We start from the raw sequence: 19,479 nt of genomic DNA on the forward strand, positions 1-19,479 counted from the left end.
GACATAGTATGGGAAGTGTACATGTGTGTCCATGCCTGTGTGTGTGTGTATCCTCCTGATATAGCTCAGACTCTGATATCACAAAATGCTGGATTGTCCCCAACTCACGTGAATGCCTTTCTCAACATATCCAGGCTCTGACACCCTCTCCAGGTAGCCCTTATATAAACATACCCCCTCGCCCTGCTTGGGTTCTGATACTCTGCACTGGCACACCCCCATGTGCAGACACTCTCCTTGTTCCACTCAGTCTCTAACTGCCCACTCGGAGCCGGCCCACCTCCATCCATGGATGCCCTCCTCACATTGCTTGGCCTCTGACTTTCTACACAAATCTGCCTCCTCCTTGTGGATTTCGTCTTCTCTGAACTGAGGCTTTTACTCTGCATGCCTGGCCAGCTTCCTATTTAATATCCTCCGGGCTAAACGGACTCTTGTAGCAAGCTGCTTTGCTCTGTGAATGTCTCCTAATGCCACTTTGGCACTGACCGCACATTCCATGTCCTAGTATGGACATCCTTTTTTCCTTACTCAAATTCTGACATCTCATGCTACACATGCTACACCCTATTTGAATTCTGACTCCCCATACTAGGCTACTCTGACTGCATGGATATCCACTTCACCCCTATTTCACTTCTAACATCTCACTCTGGCCCATTATGCCTCCATGACCCCTGTCATGGATATCTGTCTTGATTGATCTCATCTAATCGTTTGTGATGAGTTTCTCAGCAAGAGGGAGAAGGGGGAGCGAGAGGGGGTTCTTGAATTGAATTTTGAAGCATAAGTGAGCGTTGCAATCAAAGATAGATAAACCACATTTCAAGTAGGGAACTTAATATGTGAAAAATGGGGTATAGAAAAATAATTCTTCAAGTTTATATTTTTTTCCCCAGAGGGTTACTACATAATGCATCAACATTAGTTGAAGAAACTTTCTTCTCCCAGTGTAAAATGACACCTTCTACCTTTATCATATTCTTAATGAGTATGTGTGTCTATGTATCTTAGTGCATTTGGGCTGCTATAACAAAATACCAGGCATAGAGGTGCTTGTGAGTAACAGAAATTTATTTCTCACAGTTCTGGAGGCTAGAGGTATAAGATCAGGGAAGCAGTATGGCCAGATGAGGGTCCTTTTCTGAGTTGCAGACTTCTCTCCTATAGGACGTCTCCTGCGTATGAACAAGTTCCATTCTGAGAGTTCACTTTTAAGCCCTATTTGTTCATAAGTCCAGCAAAGTTAGCCTTAGTACCCAAATAACAGAACTGGCTGTATACTGCTGCTTTTTTAAAAAATTAATTTTTTTATTGAAGGATAATTGCTTTACAGAATTTTGTTGTTTTCTGTCAAACCTCAACATGAATCAGCCATAGGTATACATATATCCCCTCCTTTTTGAAACTCCCTCCTATCTTCCTCCTCTCTAGGTTGATACAGAGACCCTGTTTGAGTTTCCTGAGCCATACAGCAAATTCCCGTTGCTTTCTACTTTACATATGGTAATGTAATTTTCCATGTTACTATTTATATCCATATATCATCTATATCTATATTTATATCTATATCTCTCTCTATATATATCTCCATGTATACTCTTTACTCCGTATATCTCACTCTCTCTTCCCCTCTTCCCATGTCCATAAGTCTATTCTCAATGTCTGTTTCTCCACTGCTGCCCTGTAAATAAGTTCTTCGGTACCATTTCTCTAGATTCCATATATATGGGTTATGATATTTCTCTTTCTCTTTCTGAGTTACTTCACTCTGTATAATAGGTTCTAGGTTCATCCACCTTATTAGTGAAGTGAAATTCACTCAGTTGTGTCCAACACTTTGCGACCCCGTGGACAATACAGTCCATGGAAACTTCTCCAGGCCAGAATACTGGAGTAGGTAGCCTTTCCTTTCTCCAGGGGATCTTCCCAACTCAGGAATCGAACTGAGGCCTCCTGTATTGCAGGCAGATTGTTTACCAGCTGAGCCACAAGGGAAGCTGATCCACCTTATTGGAACAGACTCAACTTTTGGAACTGACTCCTTTTTATGACTGAGTAATATTCCATTGTGTATAAGCACCAGAACTCCTTTATCCATTCATGTGTTGATGGACATCTAGGTTGCTTCCATATTCTAGCTATTGTAAATAGTGCTGGAATGAACAATGGGATACATGTGTCTTTTTCAATTTTTGTTTCCTCAGGGTATATGCCTAGGAGTGGGATTGCTGGGTCATAGGGTATACTGCTCTTTTATACGTGCTTTCAGACTTCCTGGGCTAGAAATCGACGTAGGGTTCTAATGTACTCTATACAGCACTGTGCTGTAAAATACACAAAAGCACAACCACTTGTAGAGCATGCACGCATGTGACAATGTCCACCAGATACGTGAATTAACTTACATGACTGGATATGGGAATGCAAGTTCGAATCTTTGAAATTTCAGTTTGAAGATTCCTGTGTAAGGGACTTTCTGTGTTCTCACATGGCAAAAGGAGCTTTGGAGCTCTGTGAGTTCTCTTTGTAAGAGCATTAATCTCCGTTCTTGAGGGCTACACCCTCATGACCTAAATATCTCCCTAAGGCCCCACCTTCTAATATCATCACACTGGACATTAGGTTTACAACATGAATTTTGGGGGGTGCCACATTCCTACAAAAGCTGTATGTGTGTGTATTTGAGTTGATGTCTGCTTTCACTTCTTACCTCATGAGCTGTAAGTCTAACCATGTACCAGTACTAGTCGTATACCAGTACTTCTCTATGTAAGCATGTAGGCTATCCATACGCTTTAAAATCTAGTAAGGACAACCTTCATGCTCATTCATCTTCTTTTTCAGAAGTGCCCTGCCTCTTACAACATTTTTATTTTTCCAAATATATTATAGAATTAGCTTATTTCTCATACCAATCATATTAGTATTTTTGTTGAAATCTCATCATAACTTCAGAATAATTTGGGGACAATTGATATCTGTATAAAATCTTTTCATACTCCCAAAAGATACATCTTTCCATTTTATCGTGCATTTCATTTTGTTTTTCAGTAGGGTTTCAGAATTTTCTTCAAATAGCTATTGCATATTTGTTCTTAAATATATTCTTAATGTTTATCTGTTTCTAGCTATTATAAATGGTGTCTTCCATTATAAATGTAATTGGTTGTTAGTGTGTAGGAACTCTGTTCTGTATATTTTTATTTTTATCCAGGCATCTAGTTCAATTTCCTTAAAATACAGCTGTCCCTCAATATTTGTGGGAGATTGGTTCTAAGACACCACCGCCAAAGATCAAATACCCAAATCCACAGATGTTCAAGTCCCGTATAATAAGCAGCATAGCATTTTAGTATTTGCATATACACTGCACATATCCTGTCATAGACTTTAAATCATCTCTAGATTACTTATAATACCTAATACAATGTAAATGACATGTCAAAGTTGACAGCATGTGGTAAATTTGAATTTTGATCTTTGGAAATTTCTGGAACTTTTTTGAATAAATATTTTTAATCCACACTTCGTGAATCCCTGCATGCAAAACCCATGAATAGTAAAGGGTGAATGCATAGAGTACTTTTCTTTGGAGTCTCCTGTCATCAGCAAATAATGTTAATGTTGCCTCCACTGCTCTATGTTTTAAAAATAAACTTTAAAAAGCCTTAGAATGATTTTACTAACAAAAAAGAGAAGATAGCTGCTTTGTATCAGAAAGCTCCAAAATATCACACATATTGTTATACACTAGAGTGCCTACTTTATTTCTAAGATTATTTTCATATTAAGATTTTCTTAGTTTTTACCCAATGTCCTTTTTCTGATCCAGGAACCCATCCCAGATCCTACATTGTATGTAGCAGATGTCTCTTTAGGCTCTTCTTGGATGTGACAATTTCTCAGACTTCCTTTATTTTTCACAACCTTGATAGTTTTGAGGAGTATTAGTCAGGTATTTTATAAAATGTTCCTCAACTTGGATTTGTCTGATGCTTTTCTTATTAGCCTGGGACTATGGATTTTTGGAGGAGTCTTCCTTGTGGTTCAGCTGGTAAAGTATTCACCTTCATTGGGGGAGACCTGGGTTTGATCCCTCGGTTGGGAAAATCCCCCAGAGAAGGGAAGGCTACCCACTCCAGTATTCTGGCCTAGAGAATATCATGGACAGTATAGTCCATGGGGTTGCAAAGAGTCAGACATGACTGAGTGACTTTCATTTTCACTTTCACTTCACGGGTTTGGGGGGAGGAAGACTGCAGAGATGGAGTGTCCTTTTCTTAACCACATGATACAATCTACATGCCTTATCCCTGGTAATGTTGACCTTGACCACTTGGCTGAAATAGCGTTTGTCAGGTTATTCCACTGTCAAGTTACTCTTTTTCTCCCTCTCCATATTGTTGTATTTTTTGGAATGAAGTCACCATGTGTAACTCATTCTTAAGGAATAGGGAGTTACACTCCACCTCCTTGAGAGCACAATTACCTAAGTCAATTATCTGAAATTCTTCTGCATGGGAAATTGGTCTGTTCTCTCACATGTATTCAATCATTTATTTATATCAGTATGGACCCGTAGATATTCATTTTATACTTTGGGGTATAATCCCAAAAGATAACTTACCTAATTTGTTACGTTGCTCATTTTGTTATAGCTTTGGCCATTGGAAGCTCATTCCTGTCTTGTTTGACATACCCCTGTTACTTCAGGGCTTTTTTATTTTTTTTTTAAATTTTTTAAACACTTCCTTTTTGATACAATAAGATTCCCCCAGACTTCTCTTCTATATTTCCTCTCTGAGCCCTACAATCAATAACTTCTCCAACAAGCCTGGTTCCTTTTATCGGAAAAGAGTATTGGGAACCAAGATCTGTGCTTATTTCTACATAATTGTTTCTTTCAGATTTTGGGAGTATCATTTCTCTTAAACCTTTCAGCTAAGAAGTTAAAGAAATATATGTATGTAAGTTCACGTGCCATCTATATAACTGTTCAAGTATGCATGTGTAACAATATCAGGATTGTTAACCTGTACCCCTACGAGAAATAACACTATCAACTAGATTACACTGGTTTTATATTTTACTTTCAGTCTTGCAAACTCCATTCATTTCCAAAGTTACTTAAGTCAGGGGATCTTAGTGAGGTGGTTTCATACATTTGTAATATAATTCCATTCTTTAGTCAAATTCTGCATTCCATTCTTGATGTCAAAGTTTTAAAAAATATACATGCATTGATTTAATTGTGTGCTGTAAGGTTCTTCCAATTTTCACAAATATGTAGTGTCACGTATTTTCTATAACATCATACAGAATAGTTTCACTGCCCTAAAACAGCCTCTATGCCTGGAGAAGGAAATGGCAACCCACTCCAATATTCTTGCCTGGGAAATCCCAGGGATTGAGGAGCTGGTGGGCTACTGTCCATGGGGTCTCAAGGAGTCAGACACGACAGCGACTGAGCACAGTCATTTTTAGGAACAGTGCAGCCACACAAAACACATCAGTGGCTTCTAGTTTGTGGCCTCTGGTTTAATATCTTACTTTCCCACTTGTCCCTCTGCTCCATAGGGGCACATGCCCATGGGCCTGCTCTGCTCAGCCCAGGGTCTGGATTCAACAAATGGAATAATGAAAATCGAAGATGGAACCACCCTCCCGGGAGAGCACCAGGTTGAGAAAGAATACACTGGCATGGAAATGGCATTCTGTCACTCCCTCTTCTTCTGTCAGTCCTCTTTTTCAATTGCCCTCTGGGAATGTCGCCATTTCCCTTTAAGCCCTACTCCCAATTGACCCCCACAAGCCTCCTTACCCTCTGCCCTGAAGTCATCACAACGACCACGTGGGTTCTGGCTGGGGCGGGGCCCATTGTGACATCACCAAGGGCCAAGCTTGGCTGGTCCTCAGTCTCCAGGTGCCAGCGCAGACCAGCACACCAGGAGCTGTTTCCTCTCGGCTCACCATGTGGTCCATCCAATGGTTCCTGTGCTTTTCCATGGCCGTTACCTATGTCGACGGCTTAATGTTTACTTCCCTGAGAGAGACAGCCGAAGAACTCCAGCGTCAGGTGCTCTGCGGAGGACACTGTTTAATTCAGCAGAATCAACCAGAGCATGCCCAGGACTGGCTTAAGATGGTGTTACTCGGGCTTTTCTTCATTGTGCTCATGTACCTGACAGTGAAGTTGACAGGAGAGAGTGGTGAGAGTAATGTGCAGACTCCTCCTGCCTGTCAGGGTGGTTCATTTGGCTCTCTGGGACAGAAAAAGAAAAAGGCCCCCCCAGACAAGGACTATATGTTCGCTACCTTAACCCAGCTCGAGATGGACCTTGTGAAATTTGTGTCCAGGGTGCGGAATCTGAAACTTGCCGCGGCAACCTGCAGTAACCTCAGCCCTCCCAATGTTGAGGTTCCCGCAGACGCACACGATACCATTACAGTGTATGAACTCTGGTGCGAAGAAGACTCTGAATGAGTGGATTTGTGTGTCAAAGTAGGAGAGGATAAGGTGTTGACATAACTTATCCAAACTAATAAAACTCCTCTGAAGCAAAAGAAAGAAGCCTCTGATAATTTTTACTTGCTCTACAGTTTGACCTTTTCCAGAGTGTGGTATAATTATCAGCTTGCAGTGTTTAACCTTTTCCAGACTAGCTTATTTTACTTAATAACATTCATTCAGGTTTCATCCATTTCTTTTTGTGATTTTATAGTTCACTGCTTCCAGTTTGTGGGTGAGAGAGAGAGAGAGTATGAATTAAGCTGTTATAAAATTTATGTGCACGTTTTTGTGTGGGCATTAACTATCAAATCATTTGCTGAACAATCTAGGAGTGTAATTGATAGATCATGTTGTATAACAACTCTCTCTATATATGTATAATAACTCTGTAAGAAATTGCTTCCAAAGTGATTCTACCATTTTGCAATCGATTAACAACAAATGAGAGTTCCTATTGTTCCTCACCTTTGCCAGTAACTGGTTTGTCAGAATTTTGTATTTGACCATTCCATTAAATGTAGTGGTATCTCATTGTTTTAGTTTCACCACTCTACTCTAAAACATTATCTTATTTTCATTTTTCCATTGCAGCATTTCCATTGTGTTTTATTACCATCAATTCTTCAGGAGTTTTATCTTTAATCTGAGGTTTAAATAGATCTTCTGCTCAGCAAAACTTCTGCTGCTGTTTATACCATCAGTGATTACTTTGCTTAATTAGTCCTCTAATAATTTTTTCTTGAACGACTCATAACTTGAAATCATGTATAACACTGAGCACGTTTTCTTTTCCTGAGTATCGCTTTGTCCACTAATGTTGAATGCCTCCATGCAAAAGTTTATGTTCAGCATGAACTCGCTTCCCCCATTTTTTTCAGTTTGTTTAGATTCTCTTATATACTTACTAGATGATAACCAAATCTGCATTTGTACCAGTTGCAGTTGCAGTGGTACATTTACCCTGAAGTTTTATTACAAGCAAATATGTATTTTATCAGAATCTTGACTTATTATGTGTCTTCTTCATATAGTTTTGAAAAACTACATGCCCATTATTCAAGTTTTTAATAATCTGTGCCTCTTCTCCACTAAGATTCTAATGAGTCAATATGTATTGATAGAACTAGAGAGCAATCATAAAATATGTTGGTATGGTTATTGAATAAGTTATATTTAAAAAATGACAGTAACTAAACTGTTTGCTATTGGTAACAATTAGTTTTCTCTCAGTGATTCTGTAATTTTGAAGGTCCAAATGCTCTTCGATATAATCCATAAACAGAGAAGATAAATTAGCAAGCACCTAAATAGAACATAGATTCATAGCATGTCTAATGATCAGTTTTAACTAGTTTCACCTAGAGTCTTGTAGTTCAGTTATAAACATTTTTGTTTTTCTGCAGTAAAGAGAATTTGCTAGTTCTCTTGGGGGGAAGACTATTTTGCTCAATGTTTTCCTATGCTTTTGATTTTCAAGAGAAGAGAAATCTTAAGACACTTGTCTTCTAATGTCTGGTACTGTGCCTAATGAATATTTTTTTCTAATTAATATGTTATCATTAATAAAATGTACATTATGTTTACTTCCAACACTAATTTAAAGTGACTCATGATAAAAGACATATTTCAGTTAACTATGTTTGGGATTGACAGGTACACACTGCTGTATTTAAAATGCATAACCAACAGGGACCTATACAATAGCACAGGAAAGTCTGCTGAATACTCTATAAGGACATAAACAGGAAAAGAATTTGAAAAAGAATAGATATATGTATAACTGAGTCACTTTGCTGTAGACATAAACTATCACAACATTGTTAACCAATTGTCTTCCAGTATAAAAATAGAATATTAAAAAAGGAAAATACTTTCACTGAAGCCAAAAATAGCAATATAAACTAAACAATGTTGAGATTGAGGCAAATGATTAGGGTTAGGGCTGATTCATGTCAATGTATGACAAAACCCACTGAAATGTTGTGAAGTAATTAGCCTCCAACTAATAAAAATAAATTAAAAAAGAAAGAAAGAAAGAAAGAAAGAGGAGCCTGGCAAGACCTGAATGATGGAACTCAAACCCTGACTTTAGCTTTGGTCTGGCAGCTGATAAGAAGGTATGGTACACAATTTTAACTGCTTAAGCTTCACTATCATACAGGTCTGTGATCTAGTCTTTACTGCTTCTAAGGAAATCTATCAATGGCTACACCTTTGAAATTTTTGTGTTTAGACTCTGAAGTGAGCTTAAGTAATGAATATAAGTTGGATGGTCAATGGGAAATGCCTTCTTGAAAGTGTTGCAGCAGAACTGTGAATATTTCCCTTTTTTCATAATATGCATGACACAGACTTGAGCCTCATTTTGTCTTGGTGAATAAAAACAGCAAAAATTATGAACATGTATACATTTGAGAAAGAAGATCTCTTAACTGTAGTGCTAAAAAGCAATTCATTATAACTGGGTACCAGCCAAAGCACAGCTTACTTTAAGTCGTTACCATGGGTTGGCCTAGTACAAAATGAGCCTGCAGTAGACTGGTGAACTTACTCTTCCTGCCACCAGTGTAAAAAGCAGCTCAATGGCAAGTCACTACTACTTGAAATTCTTTTTTTTTTGTTTTCATATAGTGTGAATGTCTTCTTGTGAAATCTTTTCTTTAATCTCTCAAACCTAAGGAAAAGAAATGAAAGATAAAGCATCTTTCTAATATTTGTATTTTTTCTAATAAACTAGAACGGAACTTGTTCTGCTGTTTTTTTTTTTTAATTAATTTTTATTGGTGTTTAGTTGCTTTACAATGTTGTGTTAGTTTCTGCTATACAGCAAAGTGAATCAGCTATGTGTTTAAATATATCTCGTCTTTTTTCAGATTTCCTTCTGATTTAGATCATTGCAGAGCATTGAGTAGAGTTCCCTATGCTATACAGTAGCTTCTCATTAGTTACCTGTTTCTTCTGCTGCTTCATTTAGATATACCCTCAATGCCCTGGAAGATCTTGGTGATGGTCAGAAAGCTAATGATGACATCATTGTAAGCTGGGCGAACAGAACATTGAATGAAGCAGGGAAATCAACCTCCATTCAGAGTTTTAAGGTAAGAATTCCATGTTTGACTATTAAACATTATGTTTGCTATAGAAAGTATCTATAGTTTAGAAGGCTAGCCTTTGGTTTCTTTGTCAGTGAGATCATTGTGGGGCTAATGACATGGTTCTTTTTTAATTCACTAGACTTTGTTTTTGACAGCTTTATATAAGTGATCGTGCATTAATTTGTACACATGGAAATTCTCAAATGTATTTACTCTAGGATAAGACGATCAGCTCCAGTTTGGCAGTTGTGGATTTGATTGACGCCATCCAGCCAGGCTGCATAAACTACGACCTTATTAAGAGTGGCACTCTGGCAGAAGATGACAAGCACAATAATGCCAAGTAAGAGATGCTGCCTAATATCCTGATAAGGGCATAGGCAATGTAGGTAGGCAGATTTGCATTATCATTCAGGTTCTGCCACTTAAGAATGGTGTCAGCTGGGGGAAATGTCTTCTAGCCTCAGATTCCTCATCCATAAAATGGGAGCAATAATACTTATCTTGGAGATTTTGAAATGAGTAAAATACATAAGAGCCTAGCATTGTTGCACCTGACCTAGTAGGTAGGTGCTCAGTCAGCCACTGGTTTGTAGGTTATAGAAATAATGTATGTGTTAAAGCAACTTAGCTGCAAACTTAAAACAAGGGGAAAATGGGCAAAGGATAAGCATGCCTTTGATAGGGTTTTCTTTTGTTGCACTTTTTTAAAATGCTTTAAAAACTTACTGTGCATAGCCCACCTTACTACGTACATTGAGTTTGTTATCTTGGTCCTTTAAGTGGGCAGGATGCTAAACTCTCAGCTGAAACCGTGCGTTGAAATTTTCCGGCATTTTGACAATACTGAGAGGGTCTTTTCCACCTGCCTCTTCCCTTCTTCTCCAAAGACCTAGACTGTGATCTGCTTTCATGGGCAACCCATGAAAGCTTTCCTAGTATACACTGAAAATCAGCTCCCAACAGGGCTTCACAAGATAGCTAAGAAGCATTATTGCAAAACTTCATTTTGGCATCACATACTGTGTCAAATCATTTCTTCCCTCCTTGAAAAAAATATTTGCAGCATAATATGATAAAGATTTATAGAGAACTCTTCAAACTTCTTTTTCCAGAAACTTGATCATATTTAAAGATTCATGTTACAGAACACCTAGAAATGCCTTGTGTATTAATTGAGGGATGCTCTTGCAAATTTCCTCAGTTGAACTTGTCAGTTCTTAACTCCTTTCCTTTCTGGATCCTTTTCATCCCTTTCTTCAGCCACTCTGGCATGTACCATATAGACTCTGTCTCTTCCCTTGAATATTTGAAAATATTCACTGCATCTATGAAATTGTATTTTGCATCTGGCACAGTTTCCCACTGTGTCTCTAACATCTCGTTATAGTCACTGTTATCTTATTACATGCTCAATGAGAATATCAACATCTGAGTACATATACATATTTTCAACATCTGGGTATACACACACACACACACACACACACACACACACACACACATATTCTGGAAAAAATGTTTTTTTTTCACATCAGTGCTCCTAAATTGTTCTCATTTTACATTGTAGAAAAGGAGTGAATACATATTATCAGTCCCAAATAGTAGAGCTTAAAAATCTGGTATCACTTAAGAGGGACCTCACAAAATAAAAAACAATGAAAAATGAAGTCATTCTGATTTGAACTCTTTCTGTAGAAGTTTTGTACCCCAGACATTGGATATATGAGAGGAAATAGAGGCCTCATGTTGTGCCCTTGACTAACCAGAATTGAACCTCAAATTTTGTTTCCTCCAAAAAATAGGTACACAGTGTCGATTGTTAGAAGAATTGGAGCCAGGGTGTATGCTCTCCCAGAAGACCTTGTGGAAGTAAAGCCCAAGATGGTCATGACTGTTTGCATGCTTGATGGGCAGAGGTATGAAGAGAGTGTAAAATAACCAATTTGAATAAAAAACAACCAGTACAACAATCTCTGGCTGAAGTGCTCATGGCTTAAGAAACTTTTGGTTTCTGAAAGGACTTTTTAGTTTTAACAAGACTAAGCTCATCATGGGAGCCCTCAGGAGAAAGAGTTTTAGTAACAACAACTCCTCTTTCCCATAGTCAAGGTGGATTTGTCAGGCCCACCCGAAATGTGCCCGTAGTCAAATAATTTACTCCCTCCTCCTAGATCGCTGCCCTTGACATTTCCCATTGCTGTACGTATTTCTATGTATCTGTTTTCCTCTTAGAATGTCCGCCTCCTGGGACTTGCTTAGATGATTGAATATGAATATTATTGGTATTAGACAATAATTTGCTTTCCATCCAGTATGCTAGTTCTTATTCAAGAACTTTGGTCAGAGGGTATTTGTATATGAGTATCCTTTGCTTATCAATTGACAGAAGTAACTGACTGTGCAGAATGTAATAGAAGCTTCTCATATTCTTTTATTCTTAAAATCAGTATCTTTTTACAGTATTCTTTCTACATGATCCTTTTTTGTACATTTAAGAATATTTTGATTACATTAAATAAGACTGCTGATTTTGCTACTTTTTTTTAAGGGGTCTTCAAGTAAGTAAAAAACATACATTATAGGTAGAGGGAAATGTACCTTGAATTTCCATCTTCCCTCTCACACTAAAGGTGTAAACACTTGGTTCAACATATGCTTATTTGTTTTAAAACGTGTACCATCAAACTCTCTCTTTAGATTTAAAGTGTTGCTGTATATGACACTTTTGAGGAGAGAGTGGGCTCAGAATTTAGGAAGGATATGGTAGGCCAAGTATGCTAAGTGTATATTGCATTTTCTAATTTTACACCTAAGATAAGGAGCTGTGGTCACTAAAAAATAAACATATATGTAGGACTTAATATACTCTAATGTACTCTTGCTTTGTCAAGCTGTTTGCTATAGTTTTTTAAGATCATAATGTTACTCTAACTCTGAAAAGTGTTGTAATCTGGTAGCAATGTATTAGTTCAAATAAAGGCATTTACATAATTAATCTCTTCAGGCCTCTGTCCCTTTGTAGTATGCCTATAATGTTTGCCAGATTTTTTTCTCCAATATTCTAACTCATTTTCTGGTATACTTTATAAAATGATGTTTGTTAAATTTATGTTTTGGAGCTGAATTACACGGATGGATAGATTAAGGTTATAATGATCAATGAGGTCAGATGGTTTTCTCCAACTTACCAAAATTTCCTTATCCGGTTTCTCCTTTTTTCTTTCTTTTCCATGTCACTCAATCTTTTCAGTGTTCAATAATGACATGATATGTGTTTGCGTGTGTGCTCAGTCACTTCAGTCTTGTCCGATTCTTTGCGATCCTACGGACTGTAACCCGCCAGGCTCCTCTGTCCAGGGGATTCTCCAGGCAAGAATACTGGAGTGGGTCGTCATTCCCTTCTCCAGGGGATCTTTCCGACACAGGGATAGAACCTGCAACTCCTGCATTGCAGGCGATTCTTTACTGCTGAGCCACCAGGGAAGCCTGTTCTATGATATACAGTAGGTCAAAACAATGGGGATCCGAACAACCAGGAAGGAGAAGTGGTTTATGACAGGTTTTCTTAGCCTCATCACTATTGACATTTTGGGTTGGATAATTCTTTGTTGGAGGTGGGAGGGAGCTGTTCTGTGCATTATTGCAGGGCATTTAGCTGTGTTCCTGGCCTCTATCCACTAGATGTCAGTAGCATACCCCTAGTGTGTAGACCAAATATGTCTCCAGAACTAGCCAAATGTTCCAAAGTGGGGGCAAAATCATCTCTAGTTGACGAACTGTTGTTTATGGTACCATTTTAACGTTTTGTGTGAATGAGTAATATGAAATGCAATCCTTTAAGGAACTACATGGTGATAACTATAAAATATTTTTTATTTATAACCCAAGAAAGACCTTTCTTAATATGATATAAACCCCAGAGACATAAAAGAAAGATAAATGTGACAATTCTGCTTTTGCAATAAATGAGTAAGCAAAGTCAGAATATAGATGACTAAGAAAAAAGTTTGGTCCCATTGTCTTAGTCCATTCAGGCTGCTGTAACATGGTATCATAGACTGGGTGATTTATAAACACCAAATTTATTTCTCACAGTTAGGCAGTCTGGAAGTCCAAGATCAAGGCACTGGCAGGTTTGCTGTGTGGTGAGAGCACACTTCCTAGTTCATAGATGGCTGTCTTCTATCTGTAACCTCACATTGTGATAGGGACAAGGAATGTTTGGCGTCTCTTTAATAAGGACACTAACCCCACTCATGACTTCACCTTTATAACTTAATGTCCCACCTCCTAATACCATCACACTGGGAGATTATGTTTCAACATACGAATTTTGGAGACGCCTGAAACATTTAATCTATAGTACCCGTATGATGGATTTTCTTAACATAAGGCTAAAAGACCAGTCTCTGCAAATATTTACCAGGGTAACTGATAAGACAGGACAGTTGTATCTTATGACCTGTCTTTTACTTTGTATTTCCTATGCTTATCTACATTTGTTTCCTTCCAGGTACAAAAGTTCTCTGCAAGTAATGTCTTGAAGTGGCTTTGAAGCAAGATATTGATAAAAAGACATATTCCATCTTTCCCTTTATTCCAAACAGGAGCTAGTCTCTTGGGTGGTTCACTGTACAGAGCCCACCATCTGTAGGAATGCACCTTTGGTTACTTAAGTGTCACATGAAACAGTTGGCCTGAACACACCGTTTCTTCTTTCCTCCAAATAAAGGGCTAAAATCACTAATATATTAAGAAATCTAACAAATCTATAAAAGAGAAAGTTCCATTAGAAAAATGGGCAAAGGAGATCAATATCGAATTCAAAGCCTATAATTAAACAAAGAACATTAAAAGGCAATGCTGATTCTCAAAAAGTAACAAGGGCTATGTAGTTTCAACCAACAAAGAGCTGCCTTTTTTAGTAGACTTTATTTTTAGAGCAATTTTAGGTTCACAGCGAAATTGAGTAATATGTACAAAGATTTTCCATATACCTCCAGCCCACACACATGCATGAGCCTCCCTCACTAAGAACATCCCCCATCAGAGTGGTGCGTTTGTTATAGTTGATGAACCTACATGGACACATCCATAATCACCTAAACTCCATAGCTTACCTTGGATATCCTGTGGATTTTGACAAATGTGTAATGACATGAACCTACCTTTATAGTATAATATATAGGATTTTCACTGCTCTAGAATCTTCTGTTCTCTGCCTTGCCATCCCTCCCTATTCCTAACCACTGGAAACCACTGATCTTTTTACGGTCTTCTTAGTTTTGCCTTTTCCAGAATGTCAGAATCATATAGTAGAGCCTTTTCAGATTGTTTTCTTTCACTGAGTAATAGGCATTTAATGGAAGGTGTCTTTTTTTATGAACTGCCTGCCATTGATTTTTTTTTTAAAAAAGTAATTGATAAATTATTTGATGCTGATGAAGGTATGAGCATACAGGCATTCTCTGACACCACAGATGGAAGAGTGATCAGTTTATAGATTGTTGAAGGCAACTTGGTAATTACAGAGAAACCAAAAACTAGCATATCCTTCAATTCTGCAGCCAGCAAGTACAGCAGTGTGCCATGATACATCTTGTAATACAATAAAGGGTTGGTGAGGTAAATGTGGTTCATCTACACAATGCAGTATTTATGTAGTTGTTAGAAAGATGGCTGTGGCTCAGAGCACTGGCTTTGAGTGCTCTGCTTCAATGCATAGAACTTCCACTGGTCATCTGTTTTACATATGGTAATATACATGTTTGAATGCTATTCTCTCAAATCATCCCACCCTTGCCTTCTCCCACTTAGTCCAAAAGTCTGTTCTTTATGTAGAATCTGAAAAGGAAAAGGTGGGGTACAAATATTTACAAACCAGAAGTAGAGTCACACATATAGAAAACAAAATTTTTGGTTACTTCAAGGAAAGGAGGGGATAAAGTGGGAGATTGGGATTGACATGTAACACTACTATATATAAAATTGACATTTACACACTGCTATATATATAAAATAGATAACTAATGACAACCAACTGTATAGCACAGAGAGCTTTACTCAATACTCTGCACTGACTTGTATGGGCAAAGAATCTAAAAAAGAGTGGATAAATATGTATAACTGATACACTTTGCTGTACAGCAGAAACTAACACAATATTGTAAGTCAACTATTCTCCAATAAAAAGTTTAAAAAATAAAAAAAAGATGGCTGTGGCTCTATAATGACAAGGAAAGATGCCCTGTGTTAATCCCATTTTAGAAAAATAAATGATAGTATATATATGTATAGATAGATAAAAGTGTCAGAAATTCCCATAAATATATTTGTGTAGTTATACTTGGAGGGATGTAGTGTGATAACAAGGGGTTTTTACTTTTCATATTACATATTTCTATAATATCAGAAGGTTAAGATTAAAATACACTATTACCATAATCAGGCAAATAACAGAATTTTCTTTAACCTACAATGAAGTTAAGAGTGTTACAGTGAATATGTATATATTGTTTACCTAAATTCCTCAGTTGTTAGCATTTTGACATAGTTGTTTTGTATCTGTGTGTTTTTTTGCTGAACCATTTGAAAGTAAGTTATAGATATTGTGACATTTTACTCTTAAATATTTCATCATAAATCTGAAAATAAGGACATTTTCCCACATGCTACAACAACATTGTCATGATGTCTCCAAAATATAACATAGATATGTCTAATATGAAATCCAAATTCAAAATTTCCAGATGATTCCAAAAATATATTTTTAAAAAAATTTTCTTGGCAGATAGTTAATTTTCAATGTTGTATTAGTTTCAGGTGTACAGCAAAGTGATTCAGTTATACATATATTCATTCTTTTTATATTCTTTGCTCACAGAGTTTATCACAGGATATTGAAGAATAGAGCTCCCTGTGTTATCAAGTATGTCCTTCTTGATTATCTATCTTATATATAGCAGTGTGTAGGTGTTCATCCCAAGCTTCTGATTTATCCCTCCCTGCCACGATTCTGTTTTGGTGACCATAAGTTTGTTTTCAATACTTTCAGGGATCATTTCTATAGTTTGTAAGTCTCTTTCTATTTTGTAAACAAGTTCATTTGTATCTTTTTTAAAATTAGATTCCACATATGAGTGATATCATATGATATTTGTTTTTCTCTGTCTGGCTTGTATGATAATCTCTAGGTTCATCCATGTTGCTGCAAATGGTATTAATTCATTGTTTTTTATGGCTGAGTAGTATTCCATTGTATATGTATACCACATCTTCTTTATCCATTGCTCTGTCAATGGACATTTAGTATAGCTTATCTCTTCATTTAGTTAGGTCTTCTTAGTTTATTTAATCAGCATTTAAAATATTTTGGTATACAGATTCTGTACATTTTTTAAAGTTTATACTTAAGTATTTCATTTTATTTGGAGTTTTTGGGTAATTTCTTTGGGATTTCCTACATAGACAATCATGCCATCAGCAAAAATTTGTTAAGACGGTGGATCTCATGTTAAGTGTTCCTAAAGATAAAGACAAATCATTGCTAAATTAATGGAAAGTGGTCCTCTGTCCTTCATATACTTTCCCAGAAACACTGCATGGAAAGGTTTATTTCAAGGATCAGCAAGATGGAGATGACAACCACTTACTGGAAAGCAAATAATATTGGCAAAAGGTTTTTAAGTAAAACCATTAAACACCAGGTAAAGGAACTTGCAGCAACTCATGAAGAATTTATCAGATTTTGTCCACTTTGTGAAATGTCCCTCAGGGAAGAATTTAGGACTTTAGTCTTCCTCATCTGTCACCTTTTATTCAACATACTTCCTGTACCTAGAGAAGTTCTGCAAGTTACATTTTACTTTGAGTCTTTTGTTAAAATATTTCTCCTATACGGTCAGTTAAACAATATTAAGCAACTGCTTAATTTCAGGCTTTTGTCTAAGGCCTGAATAAGATGAATGAGACCCATTCTTTTCCTTGAGCTCAACAGTTGCAGATCGGGGATATGAACACTTACCACTAGTTTAAAGTGTGACTGGAAGTTTGTATCCAGAGCCCCAGTCAAAAAGGGTAGATTTGGACAGGGGTAAACAATGTGAAGAAAGCTGAGCACCGAAAAATTGATGATTTTGGAACTTTGGTGTTGGAGAAGACTCTTGAGGGTCCCTTAGACTGCAAGGTGATCCAACCAGTCCATCCTGAAGGAGATAAGTCCTGGGTGTTCATTGGAAGGACTGATGCTGAAGCTGAAACTCCAATACTTTGGCCACCTGATGTGAAGAGTTGACTCATTGGAAAAGACCCTGATGCTTGGAGGGACTGGGGGCAAGAGGAGAAGGGGACGACAGAGGATGAGATGGCTGGATGGCATCACCAACTCAATGGGCATGAGTTTGAGTAAACGGGAGTTTGTGATGGACAGGGAGGCCTGGCGTGCTGCCATTCATGGGGTTGCAAAGAGTCGGACACGACTGAGCAACTGAACTGAATTGAACTGAACTGAAACAATGTGTGTGGTTCAGGGTCATGGTACTTGACAAAATCCCCAATGCAAAGTGATGTTTAGCTGCTGATTTATTTCTTGCAAATTTGATTGGAGATAAAGGGTCCCAGAGAGGTTTTTTGAAATCCTGCAGGCTTCTTGAGGTTCAGATTTGACCTATATTTACTCCCGGGTTTCAAAATCTTAATTTCAAAACTGCTACAACTCACTGGATTTCATGGAAGGGGCTCCTTGTAAGGCTTGACCGCCGAGACTTAAAATATAGATAAGACAGTCCTCTCAGAGTCTGTGTCATTGATAAGAAAGCGGAAAATAGCCCCTGGCCTATGGGAGCTGGCCTGGCATTGACGGCTCAGTCTGTTCTCTCGTGAGCATGGAGAAATTCACATGCCAACATCCGACAAGGCCCCTCTGAGGTGGTGACAAAGTGAGACCAAAACAAGACCACTGTGTAATCTTGTCTGAACACAGACAAAACATGAATGCCCTCTAAGTGTCAGAAATGAACAAACATCCTCTCTTCCCTGATAGAAGGTACTGCTGCTATCTTTTCTCTAATACAGTTTTAGCCTTGGTAAAATCTAGTGTGGTTTTATGGTGTTGATTATAAATATTTCTTGTCTTTAGATACTTAGGACTTACACCTTGTCTTCTCTGACAACTAGCCTTGATTTTGCGTTTCCCAAATCCAGGCTCCAAATTCAGATTCATAAAATTACTAAGACATCTTTTATGCCTAAACTATGTTTGGGTCTCCTGAAGTGGCCACTAGAGACTATGAAGATTTGAGTCTCAATTCTATATAAGAATAAATTTCTATACTATTTAATCAAGTCCAAACTGTAAAAATAATGGTGATGATAAACTTGACAAATTAAGAGTTTATATTGCTATTTTAATTTTGCATAAATAAAGTATGGTACTTATGTCTTTCAGTGATTGAATACATTTCAAGTTAAAAGAAACATGCATTTAAGCACAAAGACTGATGCACTGACTCTGCCAAGTATTTTTATAGGATTCTGGATTCACTGATTATTTTTCTTTTTTGTTCAAAATATTTGTGGGTAGGCACTGGGGGTATTAACTCAGTTACATAGGATTTGTGAAAAGTCTATTTTTTAGATTCAATAACCAAGACATCCCCACTTTGCAAGCTGTAACAGCAACAACAAAATATGTGAAAACGTCAAGAACTTAAAGTCTTCACTAAATGTAATGGCTCTAGTGCTATATACACTCTTCCATGAAGGAAAAGTGTTCACCACCTTTCAGCTAGTCACCTAAGAAATATTGCAATATTTCAGGGCTAGTCACACACCTTTCTTCACCTGAACTGGAAAACCCCTATGGCTGTT

At 37.4% G+C, this 19,479-nt stretch overlaps 1 protein-coding gene across 2 annotated transcripts in view; it reads left to right on the forward strand.

Annotated features, from left to right (window-relative positions):
• LOC136153555 (plastin-3-like) overlaps positions 1-12,607 on the forward strand; it is an 84,350-nt gene extending 71,743 nt beyond the window's left edge. For both annotated transcript variants that reach the window (XM_065915492.1, XM_065915493.1), the window contains exons 3-5: positions 9,489-9,612; positions 9,828-9,952; positions 11,415-12,607. In XM_065915492.1, coding sequence (XP_065771564.1) covers positions 9,489-9,612; positions 9,828-9,952; positions 11,415-11,550 — 385 coding nt within the window. In that variant the 3' untranslated portion in view covers positions 11,551-12,607. The remainder of the gene's footprint in view (positions 1-9,488; positions 9,613-9,827; positions 9,953-11,414) is intronic.
• Positions 12,608-19,479: the final 6,872 nt, after the last annotated feature.

The sequence above is a fragment of the Muntiacus reevesi genome, chromosome X, assembly GCF_963930625.1.
Source record: "Muntiacus reevesi chromosome X, mMunRee1.1, whole genome shotgun sequence".
NCBI lineage: Eukaryota > Metazoa > Chordata > Mammalia > Artiodactyla > Cervidae > Muntiacus > Muntiacus reevesi.